Genomic DNA, 26,202 nt, shown 5'->3' with positions numbered 1-26,202 from the left:
CGTCATCCTTCTACTTCTTTTTCCTTCATTTTGCTTGTGGAGGTTTCCTTCCATGTATTTCCTGAGAAAATTCCCATCCCACGATGATACTCAGCAGTCGAGTTTTGAACCCTGACCTGGTGACCTGAGCAGCCATTTCTTGGGAGAGAAAGGACAGAAAGTCTAGATTTCTCCAAAGAAGGCATGCAGTTCATAGATCATGGAGGCATAGCTGTGACCCTATTCCCACATGAAAGATTAGAGTGCATCCAGATCCAGCCTTTTCATTTTCACTTCTTGCCTTCTACCATTTTATGAAATAAGCAACTCATGCACTATGGTAGTATCGGATGCTTGTAAGACCAGTCTTAGAAATGGTTGGGTCTTTTTCATGGAACACTTTACCCATTGAGGATGACCTAATTTTGCTACAACACGCATTTCCCATAGACCTTGCCCAAGTATACTTTGGACTGGTCCTCAACGGGTTTAGGTCGTTCACTCTTACAGTGGTCCAGATGTGCCTCATTCTGTTGCTTTTTCTTCACTTCATCTGGGAACACTCTTTAGTCTGTTGACTATGTGTACGGATGCACCATGTACGCTCTTTCACTATAGGGAATTACAATGTCTTAGAGACTGCAGGCTTAAAGCTTCAATCTCTCTTAATTTGCAACTGTGAACGGGGTTCGTCTTTTGCCTAATTCCAGTTTTCCATTAGGAAAATACAGCACAAGGGTTCAGAGAGGAGACAATGAATAATGAAGTGGATGGGTAGGTCAGCTTTGGATCTGGTCCCAGCTTGCAAAGATTGAATTTGGAGTGAATATAGCTGTCTGTCAAGAATCCATCATGTTAGTTTCACATGACGAATTTTGTTTAAATCAGAATAAATCAATGATGTCAGATCTGTGTAACAGGATATGGGGATATAAGAGAGAAAGAGGAAGCAAGATGTTTGCCCAAGTTTTGGGAAATACTGATCGACATTGACTGAATATTAGGTAAATTCCCCTGGATGTCTCACAATGATATGATATTGAGAATGAGATAAAGCTTAGTTTTAGATTTAGTTTTAGTTTTAGTTTCAGTTGTTGTTGTTGTTGTTGTTGTTGTTGTTGTTGTTGTTGTTGTTGTTGTTGTTGTTGCTAAATGGGAGTCAAGTATGAAGAAAAAGACAGGTAGTGATGTATTATAGACCTGTATTAAACTTCTATGATTCTCATTGTAAGCCCTCATAGGGAATTTGACCTACATATGCCTGACCACTAGAAAGGGTGACTTAGGGAATGTAGGCCTGGCTGCGTGAGTCTTATTATCTCTCAAAAGTTCAACCTGAAATTATTGTTTGGCATAGCAACTTGTTTCTTTGTCAGTGGAAAATCTCTAAATATACAAGATGAGACAATTGGACCAGAGCCAAATTAGAAACAAAGGGATTTAATTCCGGTCATGAGTGTACAACAGTCTTAGATTTGATTTATAGGCAGTAATGTTGATACTTCAGTACTATGTCTTCCTCCTCCCAACCTATGCATTGGACATAACCAGTGGATTTCTGTATTAAATTTTAGTGAAGAGCAACGATAGGTATATTTTGAGCTGGGAAACTGATGTCATTTGGAAATAATACCATGGGAGGTCAAATAAGGAGATGCTATGATTTGGACTTTTGAGTTCTGTGTGGCCCCACTTCAACCAGAAATAGGGCAGTAATTAGAAAAAACCTCATCTCACTATAACTCACTTCACAGTTTCCTTCCACTTTAAAATCAAAGTCCTATTCAGTTTAGATTGTTTGCACCTGAGAACCCTCGTCCATGACCCAATACCACTTTGAAGAGCCTTTGTCACGCCCCTCTCCAGAAGTAAAAGTACTCTTGAGACTGTCTGAGCGAGAGCACTGAATCATTTCAATGCAGTAAAAGCCAAAAAAGCAGAACAAAACAAAACAAAACAAAAAGTATGTGTGTGGGGGTGGGGCGCTAAATGTCAATTCATCCAGGAAGAAAGGAATCCAGATCCAACAAGCAAATCCCCGACATAAAAGGTGTGTTATTCCTGAGAGGGAGTTAGCTTTGTACGTTGGAACGATGGTCCGAGAATTAACAGAGATTGATACTCTGGGCTTTTGTTGAATCCATTAGTTGGAGGAGAATTCATTTGCAAGACCAGGCATTGTTGCTTGGATAGTGAGATGAGAGTACCTATACCCATGAAAAATGCATGTGTGAGTTCCACAGCGACAATAAGAGAAATCAGTGTAAGGGAGACAGTACAGGGTAATCCTCTTCTGTAGTCCAAACAACAGTCCCAGGTCTAAAAGTAGAATCCTCGGTCCGCATTGTGCCAACATGGGCGCTATTTTGATAATAGTTCCAAAGAAGAAGAAACACTTGTTTTCGAGATGTAGTGTAATGTCAGAGCCAAGCCCACAGGGTAAAAAGAAGTTTATCTTCCTTAGAGCTTTGTGATTTTTTTTTCCTCTCTCGTCAAGCCAGCATTCCTGCCAGAGAGATTTTTGAAGTTTCTGCCATGACTTCAATGCCATCAAAAATGGGAACATACAGAATGCCTCCAAACAAGATGTGATGTCATGACTATTAAATAACTAATTAATCTACCTAATGAAAGCTTCAAAACACAGTATAAATCCCCTCCAAGAATAAGTTACTCAAACTTTTACTGTGAAAAGAAGCAAAGATATTGACAAAGTAAATTTGGAGTAGATTTTAAGTTGTAAAGTTAATGCCAGTGGGGATACACATATTTGTGTTGGGATAAAATACTGTCAAAAAAAAAAAAAAAAAAATCAGTCAAACCCTTATCTGGCTAATCATGCTAAAAAGAATGATGACTGAGAATGACAAAGAAAATAAAAGTGTACACAAAGGAGCTATCTTGGATGACAAAGTAATGACTTCTTAACATACATACACCCCATATCTTTACACACCTACATACATACAAACACACACATACATATACGTAGTTGTACAAGTAGGGGCTTACATATCATGCATACATGCATTCATACATGCATACTTGCATACATGCATGGCATTCATAAATTCATGAATTTGAGTACATATGATTGTACTCATATATACACACTGTCTCATGAGGGTTTTATAGGTTTGTACAGTTTGCAGATTGCCAATTCACACATGGACAACCTTACTGGGCAGTTGTTGTTGTTTTTTTTATCAGTCTTGCAGGTTGACCATGCAAGGAGTCTCTATGCAGACAATTAAATAGTTACTTAACTTTTGCTTGAAAATAAAGCTGAGATTGTACCACTTTGTCACTAGCTATGGCAGCTCTCGAGGCACATCAAGGCTTGATCAATGCCCAACCCCCTTTCTGGCCCCATCAGCCAGCCAAATTTATTGTACCGGCCCCACACTCTTTGAATCATTCCAGTAAGTCTGCGTTTATTGTGCTTTTTAAAAATGCTACATACAATTCACACTGGATTTGGGTGTGTTTTTACCCCCCTTCTACCGGTCCTTTTCTCTCTTGTGTGACCGTGTTGATGGTTGGGTGAGGGCGAAATAGAAAGGAACATGCTTGGTATGTCAAGCGGCGCTGCCAAGTGGAGCAATATAAACAAGAATTCGGGAAGACCCTGGTACTTTACAAAGTCACTAAAGAGATTTCTCGTTAAAGGTCTCCGCCGATAACACATTTGAGATGCATTCGCATTCCTCATGATGTGTATTAAAGGCATAATTTACCATTTGCAGATGAAACAAAAACCCAGCATTAGTGTTTTAAAATTATTCTAAAATATGAGTTAGGGATAGAAACAACCACTGTGAAAATTTGAAACAGTTAAATCGATGTTAAGTATTGTTAAATATACAAAATGTGAACAATAGTTATAATAAAAATTTTCCAGACTAAACCATCTACAGTTACGGTTTATTGAGAAAAATACTGATATCTCCATATATCTTAGGCTTTCTTGCAAAAATCTTATATGGGAGGGTGTTTTGCGGTACAACAGACCTAGACATATACATGAAGGGCGATATCTTGAACATTTTTCAAATCACTGCTCCCAAAGGTAAACTGGACCTTTAATATCCCATGTATAATTCAAATATATAGATATACAGATATATTCAGTGTTTCTATACTCATAAAATCTTAGGTGGACCTGCTTTTTTTAATGCCCTTTTCCAACACTTTTTTCATATAGGCCTATATTTTATCTCTAAATGTGGAATAAAACATACTTTCATTTCACAGATGTTAAACAATTTATCAATTCACATGCCTTTGCTGTCGGATAGTCAGTGCTATGTCAGGCAACATGGCAGCATCAACAGAAAAAGGCAGATGATGAGATTACATTACTTTAAGATTGCAGTGACTTGTAATGCAGCTATGCCAGTGTGTTTTCAGTTATTGAAAGGAACTCAATGGAAACTTTAAAATGCTTATTGAAGCCTGCTGATGATGTCACAGTGTAGATATCATGGGGGTTTTAAGGGAGGATGGATTTTTGGTAAGGTAACCTAAACAAGGGGAAAGATATCAGAGTGTATGTATTTGTGGTTAAACATCAATTGTAACTGTAATGTATAGTGTGTGTGTGTCTATGTGTGTGTTCGTGTATGTTTGTGTGTTTTGCTTATGTGTGTGTTTTGTGTAAACTGCATTCATGCATCATGTTATATGTAGGTTCCTACAGGGTGTGTATACAAGTGTACAGCTTGTTGTACAATTTGGAGTTCTTCACTCCATTTATCAACCAATTTGATTGGTTTGCACTCATTTCCCTTGCCTTCCAGGTCTCTGTAAATTTAAGTGAGGGGTCTCCCAAATTTTCTCTAACATCTTTTGTTGAACATCTCATTGAATATCAGTGACTTGTGTAATACAAGTGACTACCCTGTCAGTAAATTAATTTTTGCACATATAGCTTGTGTGTGCTTTGGAAGGAGAAGTCTAGTTTTGTTATCATTGATGGATAATGCACCTGATATGTCCACATGAAAGTACAGTATGATTGATACTACTGTTCATGGGTTTTGCAGTCGTCTATAATGAATAGTAGGCATTTCTCTGTAAACATGGGGCAGAATATTCAAGATTTTGCCTGTCTAACTCGTCACTGTCACCATTCACAAGTGATTTGCACTGCTACAAAAGATCCATACCCAAAAAAAAAAAGGGAAAAAAGAGAAGATTGAGAGAGGAAGGTAGAGAAAAAGAGGAATAATAAGATAATAGAAGTAGAAAGGGAGCCAAAGAGAAAAAAAAGAAACAAGTCAAGGCGATACAATGTGAAATAATTTTCTTTGGCAACTGTAAGCCGAGAGTTAAATTGGTCAAATCCAGAGTGAAATTGTGATTGATAATTTCATTACGTCGAGCACGCCTGAGTCTGATTTTACACAACACACACTTCAGCCGCGAAAGACGGTCCGGCTGGGCCCGGCTTCGATTTCACGTCATTCATACTCGCGCCCGGGCGCTTTGCCTGCGTTTCAGCGAGGAGTGTTGTTGGAGAAGGACTATCAAATGTCGAGCTTGAGACTTTGCTGCGAGCGAGCAAAGAGAAGGAGCTGTGTTCAGTCTGCTCATTGATACGTTGTTCTGAAGTCCGTTTGTCGAAATTAGACGCTTTCCTCGTTCCATCACCAAATGTTCCATCCTGAGCATTTCCCTTTATGTCACTGCGATATTGAAGTACATGCAGACATTTTGACCCAACAACAAAATTGAAAACATATGTTTTAGTCATTCAGTTTTCTGTTTCACACTGACGACATAACTTCTAACTGGTGAAATTTTATTTTTTAGAAATACAGTAGTGCGGAAAAATTTGAATAATCGATGACAAAAGTGATTTTTTTTAAAAGATTACATTGTCATTGTGAAAAAGATTGAATAATTAGAACATAGTTTTCATCAGACTGAGGCATACATACATTTTAATGTTAAACATGTGTGACTTCTGATATGCATGAACAATGGCAAACGACCAATATTGTCCATGGCTGTACGTATAAAATGCATGTGCCCACATTGCAAACAAAACATTGCAGATGATTTGTTTTTTTGCTAAGGCAACTAATACAGAGCTTACAAAAATTGATACTGTGCTGTTTGAAAACATTTTCTCTGCTCAGAGCTACAATGCATGAAAAGAGTTAGGAAATGTCAAATTTGTCAGCTGAAGGTATCAGAGCTAACCAATCTTGATTGTGACAAGTTGGAATGGTTTGATATGAAAGCACTAGCCTTCAAGGAGATTTATGGGACCGTAGTATATTCAAAGTGCCAAACATGAAGAGGGATAGAGGGAGAAAATTTGATATATCACAAACAATTTGCATATTCTGTAGCTTGTTCCGTCTCTTCTCTTTTTGTGAGTGGCTGAATTCATGGACATGATGAATGAGACAGTGATGGGTTAATAAATCCAGCAAGCTGTCCCCTGCACTGAAAATATGGGAGATGTATGCCAGTGTGGTATGGGCTATGAAAACATCAGAAATTGGGTTTGGTCACCATCTATGGGGCGTAGATGATGAACCCTTCAGTATCACAATAAGCCGAGTGACATTTCACTGACTGTATGAGGACCAGCAGTGAATAAATCTTGTCTTGATGACATCCACGATTCTGCGAACATCATCTCAACATAAGTTTTAGAATAGCTCTTTGCATGTTTATCCCTCTCCTGTTTAGGGCAGTGTGAACGCAGCCTGTCAGTAACCCCACACACCATTCCCAATCATCTCTTTGTATCCCAACTCGGGAGACTCGGGCTTTTAGAATTCTGTTTGATTATCTCGGAAATCCTACACCAGTCTATGTTCCAACTCCTCCAGGGTGAAAAACAATTTTGTGTGTTATCCTGACATCTAAGCGCTCGGAAAAATACATATCACAGCTCAGCGCGGCTACCCTGGGATACAATCAGGTCTGACTTGACGCAAAATTTGTAGCAGTGTGATGAGTTCCTATCATTCAATTTTCTTGTCTTTCCCTTTCTATTTGAAATCATGGAGTCGATCAGGAGAAACATTCTGTGCGCATATCAAGGAGATAAATGTCTGAAAAATAGGAGGGTAATAAGAGGAATAATTACTTGTAATAGATAAGGCTGAAGTGGACATTGTGGGGAAGAGAAGAAAAAAAATTGCAGCATATCAGGAAAAGAGTAAGTGAAGATCCTGAATAATGAGAAAAATTTTGGTGTGGAAGAAAAAAAAAAAGAGAAAGGTAAGGAAAGAAGAAAGATAAGGTTGAGTGAAAGAGCCGACTTGGATATAGTAAGAAAGACAAACTGTTTTGTAGTATATCACATTAAGAGGAAGAAAAGAAGAACAAGGATAGAGAGAGGATGAAGAAGTTTCACAGAGCGATGTGCCACAAGAAAGTGGGCCAAAGTTAATTTGCAGATGTAATAACAGCTGATGAGGCTGATGATGAATAAAATCTTTGCAGGGGAGGATGCCTATTGAATTTTTCAATATCAGTCTTATTTGATGCGAAAGGAAGAGCTCTTGCGTTTCAACGGAGAGCCCGTGATGGGAACAGAATTATGGGCACTTGGCTTGCCGGAATAATGGCAAATGGAGTTGGGGCGCGTGGATGAATATGGAGAAGCAAGAACCATATCATCCCTGTGTGTGACATTCAAGTAGTGCCCAGTCTGTGCTGGAGAGGTTGTATGTCCGATCTGGGAGTTTGATATCTTCTGAAGATTGTAATCTCCCCGTCTCCCCTTTGGTGACTTCGGGACTCTTGACTTCCTACTTGGACTCGATAGAGTCATTTTCCCCCCATCGATCCATCCAAAGGCCAAATTCATCATCGTAAAATATATGACTCTCTTCTACGTGGAGTCTCTGGTGCGCAAACTCCAATCACTGGTTTTTGGATTGAGGGACTTAGATTGATGTCACTGCTTTTATTGAGGGTGATGGGGGGGGGGGCAGAAGGGGAGGGGAGTGGGAGGGAGAGGATCATTAAACAGAATATTTGATCAAGCACAACCCAGCTACCTTTAAATTTCGGGTGTCCCTTTTGCAACCTTGAAATTTGGATTTCTTTGATAAGGTGGGTTTTTTTTAGAGGTAGGTAATGGACAAAAAAAAATCAACTGTTCTTCTGTGTTCAGGACTTGCAGCATGGATATTACTCTGAATACTTAACATTGAATTATCAAATATCAAAGTGTGTATTTTTTTTCTGCATGCTGTTCAGATATATCCTTGTATGCTACCCTTTCTTTCCTTCATAGACGCCATCGTAATTGGTCTTTAACAATAAGCAACCATTTCTCCAAGGACCAGATCTCTTAACTACTTACCCTATCAAATGTGACTGTGCATCACAAAACCACCCAAAAGCTGCATACACTGATTTTGTGTCAGGACTCAAAATAGGTGAGATGGGTCAACCTAGTCAATCTCAAGTTTTTCATATTTTCTGAAAGAGCAAAACTTCATCTGCATCATAGATGTTAAAGTTTGGGATCACAAAACAAAGTGGAAATTGCGTTTCTAGCAGTTTTTCTAGAACACTATTTTTTTCTTTGGTGGAATAGTGTAATTTGGTATGTCTTTTTTTCATTACTTAAAACCCTTTATGCACTCTTTACTTTTAACTCTAATAGCTTTTGAAAGGATTATGCTACTGCTTTGAAAGTTGAAATTAGAAATGGATAGAATGTGTTGATAGAGCATGATCAATTTCAGCTTAATCTGATAATCATTATTCATTATTCATGCTGCAGAGTTTCACATCCTTATTTTTTGTCCCATTTAATGCACAGCTGACACAGCTTGGTAAGATTAATTGCTTGAATAGACCTTATGCTGTAGAGCATCTTTTCTCAGTAAACACTTTCCAGAGTATGTGTTTTCTTTTCAATAGGTTGGGAAAGTCCCTTTGAATCGAGTTATACATCATTTTAAAGCTTAAACTCTGCTCTTTTAGAATCCATCCTTAACTAAAAATCAATGTCTGGCAACTCTTTGTTGGTTTTGTGGTGCAGGGTCACAAATATAGAATGGTACTGATAAACATCATAAATGCTGTGTCTCCTACTGTATATGCAGGGCTCGACACTAATGGTCGCCCGGTGGCCCGGGGCCACCAAAAACGCACGTCGGGCCACCAAAATTTCAGAAATGAAGAATTTGGTGGCCTGATCAGGCCACCAAAAAAGGTCGGATGTTTGCCTTTGGGCCACCAAAAATAAAAGTTAGTGTGGAGCCCTGGTATATGTAATACCTGCTGGAAGTCTGTGCTTTGAGGGGGAATACTCTGTGAACCATACAGGGCAGCGAACAAAATGACAAAATGGACAATGATCACGGGCAAGATTGCAACAAAGAGAAGGGAGGTATGTGCATGAGTTGATCTCTCGTCATCAGATAGATTAAAGAATAATCCTGTAATCCACAGCAAATCGCTCTCCGTGTCGCTTCCCTCCCCTGATCTGTAACACAATCTGATTGCTAGCAAATTTAAAAGGTTTGTCATAGTTTTGAGTCCTCTCTGGATAAAGTACAGATATTGTGATACATCTTGGTTTTAGTCCTATGAGAACAATGAGGTAGACCACAAGAGAACTTGTCTAACTTTCTCATATTATCAATATATATCTTTCAGTCCCATGAGCAATTTTTAAAGTACATTGTCAGCTGCATTTATAGGTGGTGAGCCTTCAAGAGTTAATTAGTGCTCATCCTTTCTTTTTTTACATCCAGGAAAAGGGGGAGGGGGGGGTAGTTTCCTGTGTTGTATAATGTGTTGATTTAGGCAAGCTCTTATACTATGTCTTTTTCCTCTTCTTTTCAAAGTGATGCACATTCCCTCTTTATACGCAGGAAAAAATTATTCTTAATCTGCTGTGTGGCAGAAAGAACAATAATGTGTAGAGAGCCTGGAGTTTTATCAACTCCAGTCATAGATGCTACTTATATTTGGTTTTGCTACACCCAGAAAAGGCATCATATCCTTTCTGTGTTTTAAGAGCCTATCGGCAGAGAAAGCCCCTTAGCACTGTACACACTACTGTACGAGCTGAAATTTTCGCGGTGGTTTTATTTTCGCGAATTTCGCGAATCGCCTTTGAACCGCGAAAATAACAACACGCGAAAATAACAACGCGCAAATAGTTATGTTCAGTTAGACCGTCGCAGCCGCGAAATTAACAACACGCGCAAATGTCCTCCAAGTAGCAATTCGCGAAAATATCTGTACGCGAAAAATTCAGCTCGTACAGTATTCAAAGTCCCCAGCACAAAAAGGGTTAAGTAGTCCCATAAGAGATTCTGAAATCCCTTTATTTTTTGTAGAGTCCCTGCTAACTTCTCATAGACAACAGGTTGAATATGAGTCTGTTATCCATATACAATCTCCTTCTTCTAATGATGGAGTCTACTCTGAAAAAGTGCAGGAAAGTAAGCGAGCCTGAAACATTAACCCCTTCAATCCCATTGATTTTGTTTTTCTTGATTTTAGTATTCATAGGGTGCACCATTTCATTCAAAATAGGAAGAAAAAGAACAACGACAACATCTTGAAGATTTGGCATCGGAATGGACTATCTCATGTCAATGAGATGTAATAAATGAAGTGGGAGCACTTTGGGTAGCTCGACTCCAAGATTCTGACATCATTGTCTCTCTTGCCAATACATAGGATCCTCTTCATCTGTCCTTAAATGAAGAGAGAATGAAAGAAAGAGAGAAATAGATAGATGCGTGGGTAGAGAGAGAGAGAGAGAGAGAGATTTAAAAAGGTTTGAGGAGGCCATGCTCTTAAGGTTGGCTGAGGTTCCATTCATCTTGAAAGTGAAGGTGAACTCGCTCGCCTACCGGTAGGCAGGGTGACTGCTCTTCCTCCTGTCGAAAATTGTTGTTAGTGAAGATGGATCACTTTTCAAACTGACCCCATCACTTGTCTCTGTCACATAGGTAGGATATTTTCATGTTGTTGTTGTAGTTTTTTTCAGCAAGTGGCTATGGAGCCATGGTAATGAACGAGGCATGTAAATGTCAGGATTTTATAAGTCTCCCCTCTGATCATTGATGGCATTTGTGACTATGGGAAAGAGTAGTCTTTCTCAGGGGATAAAAAGGGGAAGGGGAGGGATGAAGATGCCCCCATGGAATTATCTCTCATTTTTCTGCAACTGTCCACTGTTGGTAATGGGAGGATAAATGCACCCATTTACAGGGGGTTATCAATCCAGAGTATATGACTCAAAGTGTCACGCAAAAAAAGAAGAAGGAATATCGTCATTTACCAGCAGTTGAGTTGATGCTGCCTCCATATTTCTTAGTCACCTCCCATCTTCCGTCACTTCTAATCTATATCTCTTCTTTAAAAACCTGCTGGCTTGGAAATGCAAATCTGTATTTAGTCCCCTAGTGTTGCTTTCCTTACAGTGATTCTCTCCCCCCCCCTTTCCATTCTATGACTGATCACGATGCTATACACTCAGCGTTGAGCCAGGGGCACTGTGTGTGTATACAGCGCAGTCTCCGAGAGGATCGGGGGCAGCTCTCAGTTGAATGAACTTATTGATGGCGGCTGATTACTCGTGAATTAATTCTACCCATGCCTGCATGCCTTTTCAAAGCAGGGGTGAGTGGTGAAATTAGAGAGAAGGGAAAAAATATGATCTAGCCAGAGCACAAATTTTATGCCTATATCTTTAAATTTTTTTATATATACGTATATACGTGTATGTAGACACAAGTCTTCATACCAAAGCTCACACCATCCTACTCGGTGGAATCCCAGAGAGGTATTAGGGAAATTAGATTTGATAGTCCATTGGGCTCATGTATATGATGATGTGGTAGCTATTGATTGCTGGTAGTCTTGCATGATGTGGAAAAACAGACTGACTCATATTTTGGCCATCAATAATGTTTGCCCCCAAAGAGCCCGATCTCGCGGTAGTGTGAACCCCTTGAAAACACCACAATGGAAGTCAGCTCCTGTGTATGTCAACAGCGCACTCTGTTGCAAAGAAAGCATTTTGGTTTTCATTAAGTACCTTCTAAACAAACTGACATATTTATCTGACCCAATAATGACTTGCGGAACTCCTCCTTCTGTGCAAAGTGCAAGATCAGGTCGAGCTGATGTGCGTGTCTGTATTTTACAAAGCTTCCTAATGTTCAGTAAGCCCAGTCCAACTATAAACTGACTTACAATGAATCTTATAGGGAAAAACGCTGGGTTACGCTTTCTGCTGTATGGTGTTGAGGTCATGGAATTCATAATTTGCCCCCATAGACCAATTATGGTATGGGATCAATGTCCATTATCTCTAATTTCCCTCCTGCAGAACAGATCAATTTTGGCAAAGCTGTTCATAGGCTTACTAATCATGACCACATATTACTCCAATTTGTAGGTTTACCCAAATGGAACACTATCTAAAATGCTCGATCCCCAGAGTTTAGAATGACTCGAGCTGTAGGCAGCACAAACGGATGTTATTACAGATTCATCTACATTGCTAACTGTCCATCTTACATCTAGAATGCTGCTCAGTTAAAAGCAGGGCGACGGAGTGTAACTGTAGCGACTATTACAAGCTGCATTAATAGCACATGATGGTTTCTGCAGATTCAGCATAATAGCTCAACCTTAATTGAAAATGGGGCTTTGCGGGCTACATTGGTGTAGTGTTTATAGCTTTGACTCATCTGGGAGAATTTCAAGTAGTGGCTTTTTTGTGCAGTAGCATTTCATGCCATATCTAAGTAGTAGCTATTTTATGCAGTAGCACTCCTTGAGAGCTGATAGAAAACGAGACAGACCAGACAAAAAAGAACAGGATCTATTTCGTTATTTCTTTTCACATTCTTCTTCACAAAAATATCAATTTCCTTCAGTATATGCCATTCTCTGGCAAATGCCGAAGCCTTTGCAGATATCATGATATAGCTGAAATGGGCACTAGCCTTTAGAGAACACTCACAATTAGCAACACTTTTAGTAGTCTTCTACTCCTCTGTGCAGAAAGAACAACCACAATACTGTCAACATCGTTTGACTATCAACAGCCGATGCAAAAAGAATCTGAGAGACAGAGAGACATTGAAAAGGGGGGGGGGAAGAAGAGAAAGAGGGACAGAAAGAGAGAAGAGAAAGCAAGAGAGAGAGAGAGAGAGAGAAGAAATAGAAATGGAAGAGAGAGAGAGAAAAGAGAGGAGGGAGAGCTATTGATGCTCACACACAGGACGGTGAACAACACATGAGCGAAATCCTCTTGCATTACACAACCGATCTGAGGGAACCTTACACTCCCCGCACAGAAGGCATCCCTAACGACCCAAATGATGATTGCATCTCCTTGGCTGTGGGTCTATCTCGCCTCCCCGGGGACCCGTAACTTCACACTCGCTGCAAAACAGCGGCATCTGTAGTTACCCTTATCCCCAAATCCATCTACTCCATTACCTCCTGAATCATGCTATTTTAAGCCATCTGCTGAAATATGTATTCCTTCTCTCCCCCTCTCGCTGTCGCAATCCATGTCTTCCTTTTATTCCGGGAGAGAAAACAGCGCCCTCCCATGAGACCACTTTAAGCCACCTCCCTTAAACTTCATGATAATGCCAAGACCTATAGCTGCATTCTGGTAGCCGTAGAAACCATGACAGGTTCGTCGTGTGAACGTTAAAGCGAGTTCTATTGTATAATATTTTAACTGGACATAATCATTCCATGTTGCCAATGTCTTCTTGTTGTTTCAGGAACATAAATGCAGTGTAGGAATAGAGGAAGATTTCAACTTTGGTGAACTTATGTTCTCACATTTTATCTGGACCATGCAATTCTTATTGCCAGTCACACCACAGCACAACAAAAACTATAATCTCAGTAACCGCAAAAATGTATAATGTCTTATCTCATCTTTGCTCTCAAACAGACGAATTGCAAATTTAATTGCTTTTCTTGAATTTCAATGACCTCGTTTTTGTGAGTGTATGGCATTTGGCTTGAGATGGGGGCTACACGAGAGCTAAGCTTTGTCCATCGCGGCGAAGGAGCACCTCTGACAAGCAATTAATGTGAGTGGGACTAAGGAGAGGGATCTGTGAGCCTTTGAGGATTGATGTGTAAAGTCTCCAGAGTTTATGAGGAAATGATCCTCCAGCCGCCACCGAGACCGGCCACAATTTACCACCACCCATCTAATAATTACCACTGCCCATTTTCAATTTGCCCAATTTCGAATGTCCATAACTTGTCCGGGGGAGGAAAGAATTTGAGATGTCCTGGATTGCTGTGGTCATGCTTGTAATCATTTGTTGTTTACACAATTTCCTTGTAAGTGAGGAGGTATGCAATTTGTGTCAATTCGAGTTACGGCAGCAATCGGATGATACCCAGCTATGAAAGTTATATCAGTTTAGGGCCAGAAGGGCCTTATGGGGGAAGGTTGAGGAATGGAAACAGTATAGCTGAACTTCTTTCTGTTCCTTACTATCAGTAGTTTGTTTCAATCTTTGTTTAAATTTAGCCTCCACTGTATAACTTTGCTGTCAGAAATGAGTTTAGTCCTGTAACGTCACCAACAAGAAAGTGTCCAAACTTTTGACCGACGTTGAAGAGGAGACTGGCCTCTCCCTACTCTGATTTTGCAAAGTCATTTCAATGCTAACATGCTTTGAGCTTTACATGGACAGTTTACATGTATACATATACTCTCTGATACTTGATAAAATTATCATTAACTTTATTTGAAACTATTCATTATTATTTTGAGTTAAAGAGTCTTGTAGTATTTGTCTTGTCCTACATGTGCCTCACAATCTGACTGAGATGTGAAAACACTATGGACTCCCACAACATTAATTCGCAAATGTATGCTATAAACAAGTATTGGTACTGTTATGTACACCACAACACTATGTAAACAAACTACTGCAAGAATAATTGGTCCAATGGATGCATTTTTGGGGTAAATTTTTGTCGTATATAGAGAATTTATGGATAAAACACACACACAGTACACATAGGCAGATTCTGATTGTGGTGTGGGCATGGAGTGGCAACACACTGCAGATGTATGCTGGAATGCTATGTGCTTCATGAAACATAAAAGCAGGTTATTGATGAATTGTATAACCAGGTGTCAAAATATTGATTTCTTGCATGATCCCCCCCCCCCCCCCCCCCCGCCCTCGTGCAATCAGAGGTTAATCCTTACATTGGATACATTGTAAGCTGGCATGCATTTAGTAGTGAGGAATGTGTTGCAAATAAAAACTCACACATTTCATAACCAGCCACTGAAGTAAGTGATGTGATTCAAAAGAAGGAAAATAGAAAGCATTGCTCCGTTCCAGTATGATGAAAAAGGTTGTGATGAAGTAGAATATGATGATAAGATGCAGTGCTATTTTATATTTTCTGAGCTTGGCGATGGCGTGGTACTTGTAACATTGTATGTGTGGAAATATGATAGTTCGTGTTGTTCATGTTGTGCAGGCACTTCACATCTGTCCTTGAACACAATATGGCAGAAAACTTAAAAGCAATGCCACTGCAGTGTGGATGCCCACTTTCACTTATCCAGAATGAGTTTGAACTTTCTCCCAGTCAGGGGCAAGTGTATGTGCTTTTTAACCATTCATTGTGAAAGTCTCATAGCAGCAGGCCCCCCTGTAGGGTAGGCTAAGGGTTAAGGGGTGAGTAGAGACAGTTTGGCACTCCTGGGGCACTTTAAGTCGGAAGTGATATACTTTCTGAGAAGGTCAAGGGTGCAGCTGTGATGATCCTATCTCTGTCAGTAATCTGCCAATTTGGCTGGAAAGAGAGAGAGAAGAGCGAAATATATAGGGAAGAGCAACGAGAGAGAGAGATATAGAAGGGAAAAAGAGATATAAAGTGAATCAGGAATATATGAACAGTCAGAAAGAGAATGTGAAAGAGACGGAGAGAGGGAGATAAGAGATTGAGCAAGGGGTAGAAATAGGATGACAGAACGGGTCAGAAAGACAGAGACAGGTAACTGTATAGAGGGAAAAGGAAGACTCAAAAGTAAAGGCCATTTAGATGAAAAAAACGGGGAGGAGGGAGAGGATTCTCTGGATTGACCTTGCATCAGTTGCCATGGCGATGACCTCTCCACCTTCGATACTCTTCTCTCCAAATGTAACATCTGGCAATTCGTGGAGATTGACAGCAGTGTTAAATGAATATACTTTCAAGAAAACACATTCTCCTCTTCCTGGCATTGTGCCAAAATGATTTCTACACACAACCACACAACCCCCCCCCCCCCATAAATATTTGTTGTTTTGCTGTCAGCTCATGAATAAATTTGTTATTCTTCGTTTATACTGCTCTCTCACTCTTTTCTTCCATGGCAATGATGTTGGTATTATGTCGTTCTTAACCCGTTGAAGACGAGTCCCGGGAATACTCGGTCAAGTGTCTATATGGGAAATGCATTTTATAGCAAAACGAGTCCATCCTCAATGGGTTGAATATTGGCCAAAATTTGATCTCAACCTTATACTTCTATTAGAGGTTTATTTTGGTGCTTCTTCCTTTTCCAGTTGTGTGTGTTCACTTTCCTTTCCCCAGTTGATAACCTCTGCCTGGGTCAAATCTCACCTGGCCACAGGGCACCTCGCACTCTGCGAACAAGATTAGTGTATCGACTATAAAAGTGGGTCCTCCAAGCATTCAGTATGTTTTCACACGATGAGTCAGTGGAATTTAAGTGCAATTTCAGTTCCATTTCGGTGGGAGAGTCTTTTTGTGTGTGTGCGCGAATGGCCCCTGGAGCTGAGCGGTATTTTTGCGATGAAGGTCTGAGAGTCGCAGCCTTCGGGGTAGGATGCTTTTTTTCCATTTATTGTTCCCTTCCACCCACTGTCAATGGGGGCAGCAGTGAGCGGAGAGCAGTACGTCAACGGGAGGACGGGTAGAGAACCTACTGATGAGTGCCGTCAATGACAAGTCTGAAGTGCTACCTCTGTCTAGGCTTGTGGGGGCGGATTCTCCTCGAGAGTTGATGCTTGTGGATGGTCTATCTCCTGTCCAGACATGTGGAGGTGGAATTTTAGGAGCCTTCTACTTGTTTATGTGCTGCAAAATTGTCGGAGGGGGAGGGGGGATGTTGAGGCAGATGAAGATGTGTGGTGTACAAGTCCAAAGCATGATATGCCCATGAAAATACCCCTCACAATAAGACATTCAAGTTATACTGTAGAGCTAAGATTTATGCATGGTTAGTAAAAAGAAAAATGATGATGGATCCAGATAGAGTGAAGTACTTTATTCATTTACATTTATTACATTTTGGACAGCACTTTGTTTCTTGGAAACTACTAATTATTCTTCTGATCCACAAGTGCTTTTTCTGTCCTCCACATTCACACACACACAAACAAATGATTATTTATAAAACGTTACTCTTAAGTGTGTCAAAAGTGGTCAAGAAAAAAAAAATAAACACAGATGCAGGGAACAAGCATCAAGTACATCTGCACTCTGATTGGCTGAGAGCGTGTTGCTATGTGATATATCTTTTTAAAATCTTGGATCCATGCATGTGTTCTAAGCTCTAGATCAAAGTTCATGGGTGAATGGTTCCAGCAGAGCTTGGTCTTGGTCTTGCTCCAACCTCTTCGGAGGAGGACCAAAGAAGGACTTGCTTCTGATATCATCTTGAGTAGATGTAGAATCACTGCTCTGCCATGTCAACAATGGAATGACATGAAGACCCACTGAGCTGATCTACAAAATGTCTTGAGTGCTATTAGCATTACCGTACAGATCCTGTGATGTTGGTTTATACCATCTAGCATGTTGGAATGTGTTAAGCTCAGGATGAAATTTGACATATCTTTTTTTTGTTCTTCACAAAGGCCGTTATGAGAAAATTTTCTGCAGAATGCTAGTAAACAATCACTTAGTCTGTGTGTCTCAATGCAAACATTTCATTTTTGTCTATCTCAATGTCTACAGGATCTCAACAATACCGTCTCAGTGGGTACAGCTTCTCTTCCGAGCCCCAGGATCACGAGGTGGTGAGCGGGCGTGGCCTTACCCTCAACTGCTCCACCCAGCTCTCAGATGGCATCATTATCGAATGGCATAAAGATGATATGTTCATCGACACCGTTGGCTCACGCTACTACGAGATGCTGCCGACGGGGGCACTGCAGATTTTTGCGGGCATCCCCGATGAGCAAATGCAAGGTGTCTACTACTGCACCATCTATCACCAATACCTGGGCCTTATTGAGAGCAGGAGAGCCCACGTCACAATACCAAGTGAGTACAAATCATATCTATGAATCCATTGAAAACTATAAGAGAATACTCTAGCACTTTCGCGTCACATTTCCTGATGTTTTGTGTTTATCGATATGGTTTCATCATCATATGATGCGTGTAAGCCAATTTTAACATGTATATACAGTGTGCATTAACCTGTTGAGGAGGAGCTGATATTACTATAACACACATTTTCCCATAAGCACCTGTGTAAGTATACTTGTGACTGGTCTTCAACTGGTTAATGGTTTTTTTCCAAGTGTTACGATACAATGAGAGTCTGGATGTAATGAGACAAATCAGCTGGAACAGGTGATCTCATTATAATGGGATTACCATGTAGTAATGGCTGCATGAAGACATCTCCAAAATTTTAATTTTCATGTAGAAGTTGGAGTATCATTGAAGTTGCACCCAAGAAACTGTCTTCAATCCTTTGTGTAATACCCCCTGCTTGTAGCAATGTTGATTAACAATAGGTATTGCAGTTTGGTCCCCTGATTTAGGTGAACTTTACACTCAGGAAAAATGATACAATGGCTAAAATCGTCCATTCAAAAATTTGAAACTTTTGGAGGAGCATGGAAAAAACAATTTTGCTCTTCATGTTTGAAAAATGCAGTGACAGATGTGATGTTACGATGTTGTCAAGACTTGTGCAAATCATGTAATATGTGGACAATAATCATTGTAACGAACGTTGATGGCCAATTGCCCAAGAGACATTTGGGATGATAAATGTGTTAATGGCATGTCAAAGCAGTGCAGCTTCGGAAAAGACATCGGGGTCTTTCCTCAGAAGCAAGTTGTACCTTCATTGCTGTTCTAACTTTGTCTCTGTCTCTGATATTCAAAATAGGAGTGAAAGTTGATAGTTTTCTTTAAAAGATTTATTGATGGCAGTATCCAGCATGACTTGAAGTACCTTGAATAAACCCTCAGCTGCTCTGCTTGGGTAGTTTCCCTCGAGTGCTACAAATCTCTTCTTTCCTCCATACAAAGCATACACAAAGGGTTTTTCTCTTCCTAGTAGATGTGAGCCTGGACACTCCAATTTGGGATATCCCTTCTTTTTTTGGCCCTCCCTTAAACCATCTTAATAATCCCAACTCCATTCAAGTGTACATTTGGTGGCTGCCTGATTGCTTTGGGGATGACAACTAGGGACTGTGCTGGGGCAAACAGCGAAGAGGGGAAATAGGCGAAGGGGGGACTTGATCCCTCGTCTCATTGGTGGGCGCGAGATTCTGCACGCTTGACGTGCCCATAATCCCCCCGCTTGTTTAAAAATTTGTCTGATTAATTGTGCATGATACTGTGTGAGGCAGGTTTCTCTCTGCAGCTCCTCAGTAAAGGGATGAGATAGGACTTTAACCCATTGAAAACTAGTCTGTGAGCATACATGTACTTGGGCAGGTGTCTATGGGAAGAACGTGTTATAGGAAAATCTGCTCATCCTGAATGGGTTTAAAGGCGTGTTTTATTTTGTGTGTGTGTGTGTATGTGTGTGTGTGTGTGCCTCATAGCTTCTCACACTTATCCCATGAAGACTTTCTCATGCATTTGAATTGGTAAGCATGAAAATAAAGTGCAGTATATGGTTGGGGTGGTATATACTTGCTCATAATATGATTACTGAATCTAAGAAATTAGAGTAATGTGCCACAGTATATTGTTAAATAGGATTTCATTTCAAAGATTAAAAAATGTTCAAAGTCAGTGAATTGAAGTAGTGACTGGTGATTTGGCTTTCAGGATACATAGAACTACATGGAGTGTAGGGTAACCAACCTCACCGGTAAAAGTCTTCCCTCATAGTGTCCAGGCCCTGTTTTATCAAAAGATATAATCAATTTTAAATTTCTATAACACACAGGCTGCCATAGACTTATGATAGAAATCAACTTTATAATCAATTTTAACTCTTCATAAAACAGGGCCCATCGCTAATATGAATCATGTGTTTTGTATGTAATCTAAAGGGAATTACTAAATTTCAGAAGCAAGGAGTTCATTGCACAGATGACAGTGGTTCTTTGATGTTCCACATGAGATGGATACCATAAAATCAGAGATCTTCACATGCCTGAAATTTTCAGGAAATTCGTGAGGAGCCAAGATTCATGAAAGTAAAATGCATGCAAAAGTTCTTGCCTGCACAATGCATCCATAATGCAAGTGGCAATTTGCAAAAGTTTCATGCTGTGAAAAGGACCATCGGCTCCAGTTTGCAAAAAGTTCATGCAGCAAATGTTCCTGGTTTTGCCATAATTAAAGGGAGCGATCAAGGAGCTGTAGTCACTATGAGCAAACTGCATCTATCAGTATGCAATGTACGAGGTCAAAGTAAAATACTCTTACAACACAGATAGATAGATAGCTAGATAGTTAGATAGATAGATAGATAGAAGAGAGAGGAGAGGAAGAGAGGTGAATCAAAAGCCAAGTTTGATCTGTGAAGACTCCATAAGGAAACCAGGAATAGTGTGGAGATAGTGCACAATGCTCTTTTCAAGGAAGACCTCGGCTCAGTGATGAGAAGTTAATGTGAGTAAAGCTCAGTATTGACACAGCTGAGCTCAATACATATAACCTAATACTCCATCTAACTCCTTGATTTTGACATTGAAGATCTTATGGGTAGACAGGACAGATAATCAGAATTGATTTCTATCACTGCAGCAAACAAAATGTGTGTTTCTATCCCTAAAGATGGCACGTATGCATATTTGTCCAAAAAGTGACTCACTTTCCCCACTCTCTGGCTAGAACAGAGAAACTGGAAAGCCCTGAGATGGAGGGGGGTATCAGGATGGAAAAATTGTTACACATGCCAACCGTCGTGTGCCACCACCTCGTCAAGCCCCAACATCCGGAATCGGTCGGGGCGGGGACGACACTTATTCAAACACTGGGATTTGCGCTAATGAACGGAGTGTCATATTTTGAGTTTGCGAACCCAGTTTGTTTCGCAGCAGCAGGGAGACGTCTGGGGTGGAAGAGCTTGGGTCAGTACTCAACTGGGAGTGGAGAAATGCTAGGAGATTTGTCATCTGTGCCCCATTCCCCCCCCCCCCCCCCACCAAGTCCAATTACCTTGGGATTACTATCAGCCCGGCTTACACCAGGAGTCACTTGTAATGGAATGGACATGTTTGCATATCTCAGAGCTGTCCAATTAAAGGAGTAATGCTACATTTCTGGGCATTAGATGGCTCTTCTCCCCAGGCCAAAGTCTGATCAGCATTGGCCTTGGTATTGAGCTTTCTCGTCCCATGATCTCCTATGGTAGGCCCTGTTTATTTGGATATATTACTCATTTTGTATATATGTGTGTGTGTGTTCTTCTTTGTTGATTGTTGGTAAAACCAGAATAAGTACATGTATGTTGAATGCAGATTACCGTATGAATTCCACAAGTATTTATTCCATGGATATCCAACTACTGTGCGTCAAAGATTTCATTTTATCTCCACCATGAAATTACTAAGGAAGAAGGCTGATAAAAAAGGAGGGAGGCATTATTGGAAATGTTCTTATCAGTACATTCCTTTTTTTTTTTTAAGGATGCAGGTCTCTCTGATAGTGTGAATTTTTCTTTTGTTAAAATTATTACTCAGTATGTCCTTTCTTTTCAGCACACTCCCTTACAAAGATTTTATTGGTTTATATGAAGAGTTTGTTTGCAAAAACCGATAAGTCCATATTTGTCAAATGGAGACATTTGCGATTAAAAGTCAAGAAAAATAAAGAGAATAATAAGAAAATTTTTGCTTCTTTTGACCATAACTTAAAAAATATACAATTATATGTAGTGACCAATATATTATTCAAAAGGTATTATTTTGAACTTTATGACAGAGATCACACTTCAAAATCTTCAAAAATGGACTTATCGGTTTTTTGCAAACAAACCCTTCATATATTCTTATATAAGTAGTGCAAATCATCTTTTTTTTAAAAGAAGAGCATAGTTTCATCTTTAAAATCACTCATGAAAAAAAGTGAATTATTCCAGTGAGAATGCCTAGCATGATTCACCACCCCTAGTGTTTGCTGAAACAGAAGCTCCCATCATGTCAAGACCTCCCTTTACATCAGGCGGCATCAAAAATTCTGCACTTGACCAAGTGTTCGTTCAGCATCAAGGTAACAAACCTGATTTAGAGAGCTCAAGTACTAAGAGAGAGAAATGGGGGGGGGGGGGGATGAGAGAGGGTTGGGAAAAAAAAATGGAAATAGAGAGAGAAAAGTTGTTCTCCTTCCTTGAACGCAAATCATAGAACGCATCCTGTCATTAAGACTTGGAATCTGAGCCAGAGCATTCGGATGTTGAGTGGAAGTAGTTGATGCCAGTGAACCGTTCCCATCATACATTTTTTTTCTCCCTCCAAAAAAAAAGAAAAGAAAAAAGGAATTGAAATAAAAAGGACTGGGCTTGGACCCCCTGGGTTTGATTCGCTGTGCAAATAAGTGGTAGGAGTGTAAGAGGAGGGTATCAACGACTTGGGATGAAGGGAGAGTCCGGAGTCAGATGTTGGTACATCAGGAGGGTAGGACTCAGGGATGCTTTGCATGACTCATGGAGGTAAAGCTACTCTTTGTGGACCACTTCACAAGGTCCTCCTCTTTTGGATACGGAGGTGCAAAAGATGCCGGTTGCCTGTCAATCACAGCTCCAGTGGAGGAGGGCGTATTCCGATCCCCGACACATATGGAAGATGGGAAATGAAACTCTTTTTATTCCCCCCCTTTTTTTTTTTATTCACTGAAGAATGATAAGATGTAAGTCTTTAGAGAATATTGTTATTCAGGCATGATCAGATAACGTGCCTAGGGGTAAAATATTCCTTAGAATATGAAATGTGAAGTTTGAGAATTACATATTGTCTATGTGTGCCCCTCCTCACAAAAAAAAAAAGGGGAAAAAAGATGTAGAAGAACAAAAATTATTACAGTCCTGCTGTTTTCTGCTAGGCATCCTTTGTTATGTGTTCAAAACTTCATTGAAGATAATGGCCTTTTGAATGGTAAATGCATATTTGATGGATGAAGCAAAAGAATTTTTAATGTGTTGAGTATAGTGCTGATAAATACATTTAACTATTCCATTAGTGGTTAAATTTTTTTTTTCCCCTACCAATGAATGCCTGAATTGCAAGAATGACAGATGTGTTGTCGTGGAATGGTTTTACCAGCTTCAAATAAATCTGCTTTGCTCAGTATCTTGGCACCAAAACCAGGCAACGCACAGGCAATATTGCTCTTTCATTCTCTCTTCTCTTGCAAATGTCAGTTCATGCTTATCAAAAACTATTATTTGAAAATCTTGAGGGGTGGGGGGGGGGGGGGAGAAGTGCTGTGAGTGGTGACAGCATGGGTGGGTGGAAACAGTAACTGAAACAAGTTTTGCAAACATATCACTCAGTTGATACAAATTCCTATTGTAACATGTTGTTAAATGGGGGGGGGGGGAGGAAGGAGTATTTTCACATAATAGTAGAGGCTGATAGTAGACCATCGGGTCAAAAGATTTGCACTGAATACCCCTATGCGCTGTAACTCTGAAAACATTTTTTTCCCCTCTTCTTTCCTGCGCAGATTTTCATGCTATGATGGGGTAATATTTGGTTGTACTGGCAATCTGTGTTCTCATCAGCAAGCTAAACAGAGCAGGGGATCATACGTTGCTTTTTTTTTCTTTCTCCCTATTCATGCACCCAACAATCAGCCGTGTTTCAATCAATGGAATAATGCATGGAGGTAGGGTAGTCTGTGTGACATATGCAAATATTGGCAACTCTCTCCCTTCTACACAAGAAATGCCCTCCCACAGTAATCGTTTCATCAAGCCAGCAGCAGCGAGTGTGATAGCTGCGCAAAGGGGATTATTGGATTGGTGATCAATCACGTAGAAGCGATATTGTGGCAGACGTTGAAGAAGGGTTTGGAACCGCCGGACGGAGGGTTTGTTCCCAAACACCAAATAGGCCCAGTATGGTGCTGCGAGTCCTAAGTGATCCATTGCAAAGAATTTAGTGTTCTTGGTCACAGTCTATCTGTTGTATAGTTCTCGCCACATGTCTGCTCAGTAGCCAAGAGGACTTTCACATTTACAATAAACTTGTTTGCAAACGTAGTTTTGTTGAGTAGATTTTTGTGAGATTGACTACAATTAGCTTATTAAAATCATATGTGTTTGCCCAGTCTTTGCAAACGTAGTTTTGTTGAGTAGATTTTTGTGAGATTGACTACAATTAGCTTATTAAAATCATATATGTTTGCCCAATCTTGGTTGCCACATAATGCCCAACCAAATTCTGCTCAATTTTAGGGGTGTGCATTCATCATCATAATGGCGTAATTTCTATTGCACTAGTGAGGAGATCTGGACCCGGTAGTCACTGTTAGCATGTTGCTTACATGTGCAAACTCTTGATTATAAGCATTGAATATGGAGATTGCATTTTTGACAATATATGTGACAAGCTGGTATGAATTATCATTTGGTTACAGGACACAAGAAGACTAACTTCTGTATCTGAGGACCTAGAAACAGTAAAAGCATTAAGAAACACTCGTCAGAAACATGATTACAAACAAGCTCATTTGTCAGTGTGAAACCTCCCATGAATTTTGACACAATGAGCAAGGAGTGTTGGATAATCCACTGGCCATACATGCTGCATGAAACTGTAATAGTGGCTGAACAAGATTGGAGTTTGAATACATGAGTTCTATGCAAGGCAGTCTCCCTACATCATTGCCCCACCCCCTTTATACCCAGGCAATAAATACATACATAAGTTTTTGTTTTGATTTCTATGATTTTTTTCCTTTTTTTTCCATGGGATGCTCTTAAATTTCAGCATCAAGATCAAGGGTTTAAATAGTATGTCATTTGAATGATGTGTTCTGTGTAGTATACAGCTATTTTCCTGGGATTCACACATTAACGGGCAAAAAAGTACAAACACTCAAACAAAACCAATATAAGTAGATTTGACATCAAAAACATCGATGGGATCATGACTTGGCTTTTGTGTATGCTCAACCCTCTTGTTTAAATTTAAACCAAAGACAGTTGTTCCTGTACTATCAGGTTAGGAGCAAGTAGCAATGAATGCCATTGGATTTGTGCGATGCACATCTACATGTATACTTACTTTTAACCTGGCAAAAAAAGAGATTTGTCCTGTTTATGATTACACTGAGAGATTATGATGTGCACAAGTTTATGAGAAGGAACTAGAGATGTATGGTAATGCAATATAAAGAATGACTAACAAAAAGAAAATGCAATATCATTTTTTTTTTTCATAAATTTGTAACAAAACCTGTCATATATCACAGTCTCTTCTGTGTAAATCAAGTGTGCTTGTTTAGAAGTAGGGCTATGGGATTTTGATGATATGATTGTATATGTGTGTGACAGCCTCAATAGGTAGGGAAGACCTAAAGATGTGAATAATTGAAGTAATCCTTGGGTTTGGCTGATACATTGTTACAGCATTCAATGGATGACTGACTTCAATGCCATCACCTACTGGGCATGTGGAGGGGTGAATACGAGTGGGAAGAATTGTGACGGATGGTTCCCCTTTATTGGGCTGAGCTGGGATATCTGCTTGAATACCTATGTTCCTTTCATCCACATCACTCTGCCTTTGTGTGGTTTGTTGTTAAAGATACAATATTCCCGTCAAGCAAGGCAGGAGCAGTTTGAAAACTCTCGTGTTTGGATACCCAAACATACTGAGATATAACCAAACATACAGGTCAAGGGTCAGTGGGTGTTGAATGCATTGACCTTTGGCACAGAATATCAGCACTCTTTCACTTCTTCTCTGGTATATGTTCATTCTTATCTATACATCTGGTTTATCAACAGTCCATAATGACAGTATGTTTCTCTTGTTTCTGAAA

The 26,202-nt window shown here is 39.9% G+C and overlaps 1 protein-coding gene across 1 annotated transcript in view; it reads left to right on the top strand.

The window, feature by feature from the left end:
- Positions 1-18,033: 18,033 nt before the first annotated feature.
- The window catches only part of LOC140237882 (uncharacterized), an 84,092-nt gene continuing 75,923 nt past the window's right edge, over positions 18,034-26,202 (top strand). Inside the window, exon 1 of the mRNA XM_072317814.1 lies at positions 18,034-18,273. Coding sequence (XP_072173915.1) covers positions 18,105-18,273 — 169 coding nt within the window. The 5' untranslated portion in view covers positions 18,034-18,104. The remainder of the gene's footprint in view (positions 18,274-26,202) is intronic.

The sequence above is a fragment of the Diadema setosum genome, chromosome 14, assembly GCF_964275005.1.
Source record: "Diadema setosum chromosome 14, eeDiaSeto1, whole genome shotgun sequence".
NCBI classification, from domain to species: domain Eukaryota; kingdom Metazoa; phylum Echinodermata; class Echinoidea; order Diadematoida; family Diadematidae; genus Diadema; species Diadema setosum.
Note: the sequence above shows the minus strand (reverse complement) of the source record. Positions and strands in the feature narration are given on the sequence as shown.